General features: G+C 36.9%; 2 protein-coding genes across 2 annotated transcripts in view; both read left to right on the top strand.

The window, feature by feature from the left end:
* The window catches only part of cntrl (centriolin), a 548241-nt gene that overhangs the window by 280950 nt on the left and 252082 nt on the right, over positions 1-15209 (top strand). The window lies entirely within an intron of this gene.
* Positions 3876-15209, top strand: part of usp2b (ubiquitin specific peptidase 2b) — an 87509-nt gene continuing 76175 nt past the window's right edge. Inside the window, exons 1-2 of the mRNA XM_009301922.5 lie at positions 3876-4035; positions 7974-8532. Coding sequence (XP_009300197.1) covers positions 8014-8532 — 519 coding nt within the window. The 5' untranslated portion in view covers positions 3876-4035; positions 7974-8013. The remainder of the gene's footprint in view (positions 4036-7973; positions 8533-15209) is intronic.

The following is a 15209-nucleotide window of genomic DNA, read 5'->3' as shown; positions in this document are numbered from 1 at the left end:
CTAAAAACACTGTGATATAACTGCGCTCGGATTGTATCGCTTTCTCACTGCAATTGATGCGCTCCAGAGTTCGTTTCAATCGATCCGAGACAACCTCATTCAAGGGATCTCTGAGCGATTGATTTGGGGCGGATCCTAGAGCGATTGTTGGTTTCACATATGCCAAACGAACCGCGCTAACCGGGCAAACGAGACTGGTTCCGAAACTGGGTGTGAAAGCACCCTTAATCTGTTGTACCTTAGAATGGCCCTATTGACTTAACTTTATTTTTTTAATATAAATTATGCATAGAACTAATTTACTTAATCATTTGAGGCAATGGATTTGCTTACAATTTTTTAACGTAAAGTCAACAAATCACTTTAAAAGCAATGGGGTTTACTCAATTTTTTAAAAGTAAGGCAATCTAATCACTTTTTAAGATATTGTTCATATACACATTGGACTAGAAAATAGCAACTTTTATTTTATTTTGTTTGTCTTATGATGTAACTACAAAAGATTCAAATTAAAAATGGAAAATTATCAAAACTTTTTAGTCGTTTTTTAGCAAAATGCTAATGGTCTAATCCGATTCAATAATCTATGCTAAGCTAAGCTAAAAGTGCTCCCGCCAGATGCAAATATCTGATGAATGGCTTCAAAAATGGTCAAACCGAACCGTTTAACTCTAAAGGAGTTGTAAAATTAGATTCCAAAATAAAGTGGAGGGTTCCTTTAACATTTGAAGGATAGAAAAATAAATAAAATTCTCTCCTGTTTTCGATAATTATAATAGGTCTAAGATTTAAAAGAACACCACTTTAGGGTAATTTTTAACAGTTTTAAACAGTTCAGCCGATCTCCTGGACTGGTGGGAGCACTTTTAGCGCAGCTTATTATAAATCATTGAATCAAATTAAATCATTGCGTCTGCTGCAGCCATGGTACGACATCAAAGTTCCAAAATAAAAGTTCCTATACATATTGGATTTCAAATTAGCAACTTTTAATTGTGTTTGTCTTATGATGTAACTACAGAAGATTCAAGCTTTAAAAGGGAAAATTATCAAAACTCTTTAGTCATTTCTTTAGCAAGATGCTAAGGGTCTAATCCGATTCAATGATCTATGCTAAGCTAAGCTAAAAGTGCTCCCTCCAGACACAGATATCCAATAGTATCTGGATGCAGCCTTTATCATGCAAGCTGAGATTGCATCACTCAGTGATGCAATGTCAGACACAATGCGCTCAATGGAGTGAGTGATTTCACTGTGACGGGTAGGGTTAGGGGTATGGGTAGGGTTAGGTGAGCTTATTAAACAACACTGGATGCAGCTCAGATTGCACTGCACCAGGTCTGCATCCAGACCCCTCTACAAATATCTGCTGATTGAATTAAAAAACTGTCAAACTGAACCGTTCATCTCTAAGGGAGTTGTAAAATTAGCCTTTTTCCAAAAACAGTGGAGTGTTCCTTTAACATTTGAAGGATAGAAAAATAAATAAAATTAATTGTTTCTCTCTTGTTTTCTACAATTATAATAGCTCTAAGATTCAAAAGAACACTCCACTTTTTAAATAAAGGGTCATTTTAACACTCTCCTGGTGTTAAACAATACAGCGATCTCCTGGTCTGGTGGGAGCACTTTTTTTTTTCATAGCTTAGCATAAATCATTGAATCGAATTAAATCATTGCTCCTGCTTCAGCCATGGTACGGCATCAAAGTTCCTTGATGCCAAAATGAGACATAGTTCCTATATGTAGCAACTTTTAATTTTATGTTTGTCTTATGATGTAACTGTAGCAGGGGACAACTAGTGCTGTAAAGGTAAACCTCTCTCCTCTGACATCTAAAAAGTGACAGGCGCTAGAGGCCATGATCTTTAGCCTCCTTGTTAGAGCAACCGACTGACTACCATCCGGAGGGTTTGATCCCAGCTCGGAGCGGGCTGGATGGTGTAGGACTGGCGGGGTTATAACTACAAAATATTCACGCTTTAAAAGGGAAAATTATCCAAACTCTTTATTCATTTTTTAGCAAAATGCTAATGGTTTATTTTGATTCAATGATCTATGCTAAGCTAAGCTAAACGTGCTCCTGCCAGATGCAATTATTTGCTCAATGGATTCAAAAATAGTCAAACTGAACCGCTTAACTCTAAAGGAGTTATAAAATTAGCCTATTGCCCAAAAGAGTGTTCCTTTAAAATTTGAAGGATAGAAAAAATAAATAAAATTGATTGTTTCTGTCTTGTTTTTTATATTATAATAGTTCTAAAATTCAAAGGAACACTCCACTTTAAAAAAGGGTAATTTTTACATTCTCCTGGTGTTAAACAGTTCAGCCGATCTCCTCCACTTGTAGCATAAATCATTGAATCAAATTAAATCATTGCGCCTCCAGCAGCCATGGTACGGCATCAAAGTTCCAAAATAAGAGTAAACTTCCTATACATATTGGGCTAGAAAATAGCAACTTTTAATTTTACATTTATCTTATGATGTAACTACAGAAGATTCACGTTTTTAAAGGGAAAATCATTGAAACTCTTTAGTCATTTCTTTAGCAAGATGCTTATGGCCTAATATGATCTATGCTAAGCTAAGCTAAAAGTGTTCCTGCCAAATGCAAATATTTGCTGAATGGATTAAAAAATGGTCAAACCGAACTGTTTAACTCTAAAGGAGTTGTAACATTAGCCTGTTTCCAAAAACACTCAAGTGTTCCTTTAACATTTGAAGGATAGAAAAATAAATAATTGTTAGTTATGTGATATAACAATAATAACAACTATAATAATAAATGCACTTAGACATGCTCTTCCTAAAAAAAATTTTTATGAAACAATGTACAGAATAAATGCTCTCAAGTTTTTGGCTATTAACCAATGTTAATTTAAGGCCCTGTCTGTGAATACAAATTAGTGAGCAGTGTTTGTTACCAACACACTGTTTTTAAGTGTTTTTATTTTGCATCCACTGTCACTGTAGAAAAAAAAAAAAAACTACAATTGAAGTCAATGAGTATACTTTCTACTAACACTCTTCAAAATATCTTCTTTTCTGATTCTTTTGTGTCTTCGAGTTATTCCAATCCTCTGTGTTTCTTTCCTTGGTTGAACGCAAAATAAGCTACTTTGGAAAATGTTAATAATCTGTACCCATTGACATCCATAGTTCTTCAGCCTAATATGTCAATCAATGGGTAGTGTAAACAACATTTTGAAAGCATCTTCCTTTGGGTCAGACTGAAAAATGAAAATGAAAAGGCTTGGATCAACTCAAAAGTTGTTAGAAAATGGTGAATGGTAAGTCAACATCCATATTTGAGCAAAATTCATTTTGGGCTGAACCATGTCTTTAAAAGCATCACTTATTTAAGCTGTAGTAGGCCATGTTTGATAGATGTGACCATTTTGTCCCTGTACAAAAAATACTCATTGTACGGTATGAATCACTGACATTTAAAGTGAATTGTAGAGCCATTTGCAATTGAGTTTGGTAATATCACCCACACTTGACTTGATATGTTTCTGATCACTCGTGAACACCACACAACTGAACCATAGGCTACTGTTTTTCCTAGTACAGTCACCTGCTTCTGGTGATGCCCATTCATTCTGGAACTTCTTATTCTAGGGATTGTTTGTTCGTTCGGTTCTTTGTTTGTTTGTTTTTAATTCAATGGGATTTATTTGAGAATAAAGTCAGCATTTCACATAAATTCTGCTTCTATTCATAGTGCCGTTAGTCATCATGGCTTCTGCACCAAGCCGAAGATAGAGAGAGCGCGCGCGCGTGAGGGAACGAGCCGCGTTGCTTGGCAACCGCTTGGGAGGCGGTTCCTTAAATCCTGACTTGAGAAAAGCACAAATATCTGAGCAGGAGTCAGTGCTGGTATGCTGTCACTCCAAGCAGCCTACCGAGTGCTTAAATCCGAGCCCGTCTCCAAACATTTTTCTGCTCTATCCTGAAATATAGTGCGCGTTTTATCAGGGAATCCAGGAATACTTGGCTGGCCACTTGGGAGGATGAACTGGAATTCCGCTGGTAAGGATTTTAAGCGTTATTTGAGGAGGCTCTAGCGCAGGATTAAACATGTGACATAACTTAGCCACACCAGTTTAGTTCACTATTAACTCCCGTTTCTATTCAAGATTACGTCGTTTTTGCAATTTAACGAGACCACCGCTGTTTATCGATGGCAGTTTTCCCACAGTCAGCGTTAATGAGTGGGTGTTTATAGTAACTGCTGTATCCTACAGTAACAGTCTCTGTTTGACTCACGCTCAGATTACTGCGCTTTAGGTAGCAGTGCATTACTTAATTACTCTGACTTTAGCTAATGCGCATTCATCCATTCTCCTGAATCGTTTCCCTCACATAAATTTAACATCATTACAAAGACTCCTCTTAAAAATCTCCTCTTCGTCGTCGTCGTCATCATCATCAGCGTCATCATCATCGTCATCATCATATTCTCGTTGTACTTCAGCTTTTTGCAGTCAGTCATTGTCATTATGTTGGTCATTTTCTTCCTGGTCAGCATCATATTCATTTGTATAATTATTGCCTGAGTTATTAATCTTCATCATCTTCTGCTTTCACTTTTGTGTTTTTTTGGCATAGACTCTGGTATTTTACTTAAACAGGGCCTTTATTTAGTACAAATCTGATCATAGCCATTTGAAATCATAGTTTTATATATAGATCTTACTGTAGTTGGTAGAAATCCTGTTTGGTTTTTCCTTGTTTTTAAAGTATTGTAATTCTGAGTCAATTGCTGTCTTATCCTCACTTTCATCTTTACCATCATGTTTTTACTTTTTCAGATGTCGTTATCTCAGTTTTCGCCATCATCGTCACCATCTTTCTTTCCACTTTGGATTTCAAAAAAGAAAGAAGGAAATAAATTTGTTTTATTTTATATAAATATATATTTTGTATTGTGTACTATTTGGCATTAATAAAATATATTATTATTACCATCTAGTATTGAATATAGATCATAAACAGAGGAACTCATCTTGTTTATTTTACCAAGTTTTTAGTATTGCTTACTTGAAACTAATTTAAAGTATTTAAATTTTTTTATTTTAATGAAGTTAGGAATAAGGTTGAGGGTAGATTTAAAATTTTAAGAGTAATACAGAAGGGCTACATTTGCAGGTATTGTTTTATAGTTGCAATACCTATATATTTATATTGCAACAAAAATATTCCCCCCCAAAAAAAATTAAATTACAAAACACACACACACACACACACACACACACACACACACACACACACACACACACACACACACACACACATATATATATATATATATATATATATATATATATATAAATATATATATTTATTTATTTAATTATTATTATTATTTTTTTTTTGCAACATAGTAGGCAAAGCTTGTAGGGGCATGTTTTGTAAAGTTTTACGGAAAATCTGCAGAAAACTGTTAGATTTACAACAACAACAAAAAAAAGCTATAAAAAAAAGTATTTTTAAAATCATATTGAAAAATGACCTCATACATTGTCCGTATTGTTAAAATGTATTCCAAAAATTTGTTTGGAAAAGCTTCTACAGTATTCATCATACTTAAAAACTTATTTATAGAAAGTGCATTATTTTTATGGTTTAGTCATTGCCAAATTGCCAACTTTAGCACTTAAACAAAATGTACAAAATAAATTACAATATTTCTGAATTATACCGTTCATCATCAACCTTTTGAGTGTCAGTGTAAGTTACCTGCTAGTAACTCAAGTTGACTTTCGTCCTGCTTGGACACAACTGATACTGTAAGATGAGACAAGTCACGTTTATCATGTCGTCTTTGTGTTTCCATGAGCAAGACATAAAAAGAAGTTCCCCATTTTACAGTCTTACACATAATTTGTGATGATATACTGTAGGGGAAATAAGTATTGAGCACATCACCATTTTTCTTAGAAAGCATATTTGTTGACTGCTGTTGACTTCTGCTGAAATCCATTTATGCAAAGAAAAAAAACAAATTAGTCTACAAATTAATTTGTGTAATAAAATGAAATGACACAGGGAAAAAAGTATTGAACACATAAAGAAAGGGAGTTGTAGAAAGACAGTGAAAGCCCAGACAGCAGCTGAAATCTCTCAGTAGTTCTTCAGCAGCCTTCAGCCCTTCCTCAGTGTAAATTAATATAGCTGCTTCAGTTCAACATCTACATTATCAGAGTGATAACGATGAAACCAGGGTGGACATTTCAGCAAGACAATGATCTACAACCAAGGAAACTCTCAAATGCATTCAGAGAAAGAAAATCAAGCTGTAGAATGGTCCAACCAATCACCTGACTTGAATCCAATAGAAAATACAAATTAAAGATCTGATTTGATAGACGAGAACCACAGAACCATCAAGATGTTTACACTCTGTTGAAGTCTGATCAAATCACACCTGAGCAATGCATGTGAATTCATTCTCCATATTAAAGGCGTCTTTAAGCTGCCATCACCAAAAAAGCCTTTTATATTTAGTATTGAATACATTTCATTAGTTCAGTGCTTTCTCCCTGTGTCATTCTTTTGTTATTTTAAACAGGCCAAAGCGCTGCGCTTTCTCCTCTCCTGCTGTGCATGAACTAAGCTGTTGAATGGGCAGCGTATGAGGCAACTTGGCTAACCTAGCTTCAATTTTGATAAAATTATTTTTTATTTGTTGCGTATTATGTAGTGAATATACCAACCCGGGCTCAATGTAGAAACGTAGCCCCGCGGACGTTTCTGCGAACCGCGAAATACGTCCCGGGAGGTACGTATTTGAGCAGTTTTTGTTTTCGCGGATACGCGAGAGGCTGCTGTGAGCACTTTTTCGCATCTCGAGCGCCTCTCGGGAGCGTGCGCCATTCGCGCCTGCGCTGTTCTTGCACGAAAAGCCGCCGGAGGCTGCTGTGGAGCGACCGTCCATCCGACTGGCTGGCTGAACGACCGAATGATCGACCGATCGACTCCTCCTCTTCCTCCTTCCATAAACCCAAGTGATGGTTTGCAAAAGCTGTCCAGAAAAAAAAAAAAAGCAAAAGCCCTCGTCTTTGATTTCGACCGCGTTTTCGGATCACGCCGCATTCTCGCCCTTATTTTTCGGATTCTGTTTTTCATCTTACCTGATTTCTGGAACCGCTGTTCCCCGGACTCGATCCCGGTCGTCCCCGCGGCCGGCTCCTCCGGGCCTCCACTCCGCCGACGTAACGCTGCGAGCTAAGCAGACAAACTGGTTGCATCGGGAAAGCCCTCCACTAGGAGGTGAGCCGTCGGCCGGCGAGCGCGAAGAGGAGGAGCGGAACGGCGCCACACCGCCCCGCAGCGTTCACTCGAGAAAAACTAAACGCGGCCATACGTACCTCTGGCCACGTAAATCACGGTCTCCAGAAACGTCCGCAGGGCTACGTTTCCAGAATGAGCTTGGGTTGGAAAGTACCCTTGTAATGCATACTATAGTCCTTTTTTGTCTGGCTTTTTCAGATATCTCACCTGTTCGCCAAAAATGTCATGTTCCCTGGCAATGTCTGACACTGGCGCATACACATTGTAATAGACGTGCCAGGCACGAAAGCTTGACAGGCGTAGCAACAGTAACTAAGGAGGGGACTTAGCGAAGGGTCAATAGAGCACACTGATTGGTTTGAACCAAGTCTTTCTCCTGAATTAATGCTGCACACTCAAACGCGTCACGTTGTACTCGCCGCTACAGACAGCCAGTCTACACGCTGGAATATTTGCAAGGATTTAATTCCCGTGTTGTAGCTTCAAAAATTAGTTTCAAACCGGAGAAACTAATTTGCTCGAAATAATGCCAAAGCAACCAGTTTTCACTTTTATGTGAAATGTATGTGTCCTAATAGTGTTTTTAGCAGCGCGGGACACATATATGACTGTCAACAGCTCAAAAAAAAAGTGTTTTGGTGTTTCGTGACCTTTGTTTTCTTGTCTTTTTACAGTTTGTCTCTCTTGGGGTTGATTTATCTTCACATCGTGATCATGTCTCCAGTCTACTCGTCCCCTAAATACGCAACTGGCTCCACCCTCTTGAGCCCTTACAGTTCCTACGACCCCTGCGATCCCACTCTGGCATATATAGTGCGAGGTCAACCCCAGCTTTCCAGGTATGCACCCTCCACCTCCCGTTATCTGAGCCCCAGCCCATGCCTAGCCCGAGGGGTCCTGTTTTTCCCTCAGGAGCCCGAACGTGGGCGAGCGGCGCTGCATTCAGAGCCTCACGTCGGCCGCTATAGTGAAAGCTACAGCAGGTTGCAGGTTAAAGGTCAGCTACCACGAATTAACAGGCCTAGGGGTCGTTCGCCTTCGAGGAATGGATATACATGCATGTCTCCACTATCAAGGCAGCGCAGGTCGGTCAGTCAGTCAGATCTAATGCGAGAACTGGCCACGCTGGAGATCTGTGACCAAGGAGCAGTGGAAAGAACGGTGTACGCGGTCAAAGAGAGCGCCATCAGGGGACGGACAGATTACTCAGGGCCTCTCTACTGGACCTCAGAGGTGAGTTTGTCTACTTTGTATACGTGTATTGAACGGATTAACAGCTGTTTGTGGCATCATGTCGATTTTTTTAAGACTCGTAATGCATTTAGTTCATTTTAAAGGAACAATTTTACTCTTTTACTTTACTGATTTCTACTCTTGAGTCACACAGTTGAGTTTTACCATTTTTGAATCCATTTAGGTGATCTCCACGTCTGGCATGAGCACATTTAGCTTAGCATAGCATCATTGAATCAGAGTAGACCATTAGCATGACCAAAATGTCCAGAGTTTCAGTTATTTAACTTTTTAAAGTGTGACTCTTCTCTAGTTATATTGTGTACTAAGACCGACTGACTTTGCTTATATAGGAACTATACTCACATTCTGGTGTAATAATCAAGGCACTTAGCTGCAGTATCATGGCTGAAGCAGGTACAATGATATTACGCAGCATCTGTAAAATATAAACTACATGACCACCCGATTCTGCCGGTCACATTGGAAGTTACCTAACTGGTTAGAAGGGAATTTTTTTTAAACAAAAGTTTTTTAAAACCTCAGAATACACAGCAGGTTTTTTTCAGATAAGCATAACCTTCTTCACTTTTATTTGTAATGCACAATAAAACAACAACAGTCGACCGTCGTGCTAAACAATATGGTTTGGAATATTTAGAAAGTTTGATTATTTTGATATATACTTGAATTGAACATATTAAAGGATTTCTGAGTTTAACAAAAGCTTAGCGCCGTTTGTGGCATCATGTTGATTTTTTAACATTCATAAAGAATTTGGTTCATTTTAAACAAATACTTCCTTTTTTATTTATTTATTTTTTGTATTAGAATATGCTAGTACACAAAATGGGATCACATACGAAGAGAACAAAGCAACAACAAAAACATGAAAACACAATGTGTTCGTGCATGTAAAGGTACCTGCAGTAGGTGGATAGTCTGAGTACATACATACATATATATATATATATATATATATATATATATATATATATATATATATATAAATAACATGTATAACTGTTATTAAATGAAATCAATAGCATTATATATATATAATAGATAAAAAAATTAATCAATCTGTGGTAAGAAGTGACAACAATGATAGTAATGTAATGATAGTAATAATGAAAAGGACAACAGTAATAATAACAGCAATAATAATAATAAAAATTAATTAATTACAAATACTACACCAACTACTACTACTACAGAAAATTACTAATGTTCCAACTACTACTGCTACTACAGCCACACTGACGACTACTACAATACTACATCTACTACAACTGATACTACTACAGTGACAACTACTATTGACACTACTACAACAACATTACCACTAATACAACATCTACATCGACAACATCTGCTACTTCTGATACTACTACACCAACGACAACTACTGCTACTACAGCATCTACTAATACTGATACTACTTCAATGACTACTACTATTGACACTACAACATCCACTACAACTGATACTACTACAACAACATTTACCGCTACTACAACATCTACATCGACAACATCTGCTTCTTCTGATACTACTAGACCAACAACAACTCCTGCTACTACAGCATCTACTATTACTGATACTACTACAATGACTACTACTATTGACACTAATACAACATCTACTACAACTGATACTACTACAACAACATTTACCGCTACTACAACATCTACATCGACAACATCTGCTTCTTCTGATACTACTAGACCAACAACAACTCCTGCTACTACAGCATCTACTAATACTGATACTACTACAATGACTACTACCATTAATACTACTACAACATCTACTACAACTGATACTACTACAACAACATTTACCACTACTACAACATCTCAACATCTGCTACTTCTGATACTATTACGTATTACCTGAATCAAGGCTAGGCGCCGCGGACAGCCGACCTGATAGAACATTTACGTTTAGAATTCTAAAATGCATGGCGCTGCGTGGCGCGACGCCCACACAGAGCGGCACTTCTGGTGTGCGACTTGCAGGCAAGTTCGTTATTTTATATCCAATGGAGAGATGCGCATGTGAGGCAACATGCTCGCACTTTCCAGCTACACCTAGTTAAGATCACAGGGAGCTTCTGTGACCGCGAGAAATGCAAACAGCTGAAATTTAGGTAGACGCAATGAAAAGTACACGTTTGCAAACCTACGCCAAGTGTGGTTTTCGCTCTAAAAACAGCTCCAATTAGTCCACCGTTTTCAACCCAGGCTCATTGTGGAAACGTAGCCCCGCGGACGTTTCTGTGGACCGCGATTTACGTCCTAGGAGGTACGTATTCGAGCGTTTTTTGTTTTCGCGGATCCGCGAGAGGCCGCTGTGCGCGCTTTTTCGCGTCTCGGGCGCCTCTCGGGAGCGCGCGGCGTTTGCGCCCGCACCGTTCTCGTGCGAAAAGCCGCCAGATTGAAAAAAAAAAGCAAAAGCCCTCGTCTTCGATTTCGATCGCGTTTTTGGATCCCGCCGCGTTCTCGCCCTTATTTTCCGTTTTCCGTCTTACCTGATTTCCGGAACCTGCTGTTCCCCGGACTCGATCCCGGTCGTCGTCCACCGCGGCCGGCTCCGGCTCCTCCTCCTCCTCCGGGGCCTCCGCTCCGCCGACGCAACGCTGTGAGCTAAGCGGACAAACTGATTGCATCGGGAAAGCTCTCCACTTGGAGGCGAGCCGTCGGACGGCGAGCGCAAAGAGGAGGGGCGGAGCGGCACCACACCGCCCCGCAGCGTTTGCTCGAAAAAAACCAAACGCGGCCTTTACGTACCTCCGGCCACGTAAATCGCGGTCTCCAGAAACGTCCGCGGGGCTACGTTTCCAGAATGAGCTTGGGTTGACCGTTTTTATGTTGTTAAACTGAAAAAAAAAAGGACTGTGTGTGTTTATATCACCCTAATATGACGGTCTATACACTACACACAAGTCTGTCCAAACAGCTTGAAAAGTATATTTTTAACCATAGGTGCCCTTTAAAACCTTAAAAGCGAAAAGTAAAATTGTAACTTAAAATGTACTGGCAACCAAGGCAATGAGAGTGGGACAGGGAAAATATGATTGTATTTGTGAGTGCTAGTCAGCTGTATTTTGCTATGTTTGTAGATGATTCAGATATGATTGTTTAATACCAATACATACTGAATTGCAGTAGTCTAGTCGAGATGAGATAAAAGGATGAATCACTCTCTCAAACTGCAGCAAAGGTGAAAAAGCCCTTCATCTTAGCAAGAAGTCTGATTTAACGAAACTTGATTCAACTGCTTCATTTACTCCATTTATCAGAGGTCAAAGCAGAGTCAAACATAATATCCACATTTCTTTAGGGCTTGAGATATGCTACCAGATCACCCAGAACTTGCTGTGTTGCCATATACAACTAAAGGACCAAATACAATTGCCTCAGCCTTTCTCTCATTGAGATTTAAAAAATCAATAGACATACAAGCCTTAATATTAGACAGACAAGCACTCAAATAACAGTGAAACGACACATTGTGTTTATTTACAATGGAACCCAATTAGAGCATATACTGTAAAAAAGAAAAGAAAATGAGACAAGGATAGAGCCTAGAGGAGCTCCACAAGTCATGAGCACCAATTTACATAAACTGATAAAGTTATATTATTTATATAGGATTTGAACTATTTTAAGAACAAACCCTTAACGGACACAATGTTCAAGATGGGAAATAAAAACAATTTGGTCAACCACGTCAAATGCTGCACAAACGTCTTGAAGCAAAAATACAACCAGTTATCAATATCAAAATATCAATAGCTAATAGTAGATAGCAAAATATAATATTATTTATTTATTTATTTATTTATTTATTTATTTATTTATTTATTTATTTATTTATTTATTTATTTATTTATTTATTTATGTTTTATGTATGTATTTATTTATTTATGTATTTATTTATTTATATATATATATATATATATATATATATATATATATATATATATATATTTATTTATTTATTTATTTATGTATTTATTTATTTATTTATGTTTTATGTATGTATTTATTTATTTATTTATATTTTTAACAGGACAGATTCAGTTCTGTGATGTTTCCTAAAACCTGACTAAAAATTGTCAAACACACCATTTGAGTCTAAATAGCTTAGCAATTGATTTGAAACAACTTTCTCTAAGCTTTTAGAAATACAAGTTCAATTAGAAATGAGCCTAAAATTGGATATATCCAAGATTTACATTCAGCTTTTTCAAATATGTTGGGATCATCCCTTCAGAAAGACTCAAATCTATTTTAGACAGGATACACTCCCCAACAGCATCCAAAATATCATGAAAAAGCATATAAGTTTGAGATATAGTGGTTTAAAAAAAATGATGATTTGCAAAATTATAATTAATATAAAATGTTGTAAGGTATAATTAGTGATGGGCTGTTGAATTATTAGTAAAATATGATGCATTATTTGCATTATCACATATAGTATATGCTTTATTTTCTAACGATTCAAAGAACCAGCGTCAATTATTCTGCTTATACAATGGTTACCAAACCAGACACTGATCAGACAAACAAATTTGTCAAGTTTTTGCTCAAAACAGCTTATGTGTCTAGTTCTAGTTTAATATGCATCTTATCCAAAGCTTTCTCTTTTGATTTAATTTTTGACAGTTGTAGGCTGCTGTGAAATAACTTAAATCCTTCAGCATGGTGAGACGCAACTTTTAATGGGGTCAAGACCTGCCTTGAACTAATTTAGCTGTGTGGTTCCCTGAAATAATTGCACACCTTAGAAGAGGAGTGTTAAACTCAGTTCCTGGAGGGCCACAGCCCAGCAGAGGTTAGATTAAACATTAATTAAACACACCAGATCCAGCTAATCAAGTCATTCTGGCTTATTTGAAAACCACAAGTTAAAGGTTGAACGAAATTAAGAGAAAGTTAGATGTTAGTATGGTAGTTTTAAGGACAATAGTAAGCTAGTGTGCTCCAAAACAGTGACAAAATTTGCATTCAAACATCCAAATCCTGCAGTTTGTCACTTCCGTCTAAATGGGTACAAAATTTGTTTTTGATTTGACCTCTGTGTCAGTTTCTTGTCAAATCATTCAAATGCGCTATAGTATCTGACATGCGCCGTTCCCTTCAAGACGCTTCTCATTTGCTTTTCATATCTTGCACTTGATCTCAAACAATCCCACTGGCAGAGCTGTGATAATAACAAAATGCTATTGGCTGTTTTTTTAAAGGGGCAGGGGCTACTAACTTGTTTCATGTTCTTTCATGTTGTCTCAGTTGAGGTTATGTTAAATTATGTTGAACTTTTCGATATTTTTTGTTGATAAAAATAGATATGCGAGCCTATTTACAAACCACATGCTCTTTACAAGTTGCCCCTGTTTATTTTTTCCCCTAGTTTCTGTTTAACGGAGAGAAGATTTTTTTTGTTTTTTACACATTTCTAATCACAATAGTTTTAGTATTTCATTTCAATTCAATAACTGATTTATTTTATCTTTGCCATAATGACAGTAAATAATATTTGACTAGATATTTTTCAAGACACTTCTACACAGCTTAAAGTGACATTTATAAGCTTAACTAGGGTAATTAGATTAACTTTGCAGGTTAAGGTAATTAGGCAAGTTATTGTATAACGATGGTTTGTTTTGTAGACTATAAAAAATAGCCTAAAGGGGCTAATAATTTTGACCTTATAATGGTCTTTAACCAATTAAAAACTGCTTTTATTCTAGCTGAAATAAAACAAGAAAGACTAAAAATATTATCATACATACTGTGGAAATTTTCTTGCTCTTTTACACATAATTTGGGAAATATATATATATATATTAAAAAAAAAAGAAAAATCAAAGGGGGGTTAATAATTCTGACTTCAACTGTATGTGAACCCAATCAATCAGATCTAATCTAATTGTAAAGCAGAAAAACTTTATAATGTCTTGTGCCCAAATGGTTTAAAAGAACTTATAAAATCTCTTGAGATCCTACGATATGACTATTGCCGATTTGCACATTGCTATCCATACTCAAACAATATATTGTGCGGCCCTACTAAATAGACATTGCACACTCCATTTAGGGAAAAAAGCCCTGTTTATTTAATTTCAGTTATATACTGTCAATAAAACAATCTTTGACAAAAATAAATTAATAAAAAAAAGAACAAAAAAGTTACAGAGAGTTGGAAGATTTCAGACAATTTAAAATCAGAAATAACTCTTTTGATCAAACATGTTTGTTATTTGAACTGTAAAACTGTTTAAATGATTACTCGTGGTTGTATTTGTGTATTCAAACTCATTTTAGATAGATTATAATAAGATAATATACATCATAATAAGCAATATTCAACAAATACTGTTAATCGAGCTTAACTCACTGCTATTTATTTTAATCGTCGTCTTGTCTGTCAATATTTTGCTGTCTTTATTATTAATTTCAGTTCAGAACTGCTTTGTGCCAAAATATTGATTTAATTGTAGAGTGCATTTGCATTACAGCAAACAACGCTTGTAGGCCGACACTCTGACACCTTCACTTCACACACTCGTGTAAGCACTCCGGTGAATAATTACTAGACCAATCAACACCACACTGCCCTAAAAACTGTTCCATGTGCTCTGAGTAATACTGCAGAAGTTCACACAC

Source organism: Danio rerio, chromosome 5 (genome assembly GCF_049306965.1).
Source record: "Danio rerio strain Tuebingen ecotype United States chromosome 5, GRCz12tu, whole genome shotgun sequence".
Lineage (NCBI taxonomy): Eukaryota > Metazoa > Chordata > Actinopteri > Cypriniformes > Danionidae > Danio > Danio rerio.
Note: the sequence above shows the minus strand (reverse complement) of the source record. Positions and strands in the feature narration are given on the sequence as shown.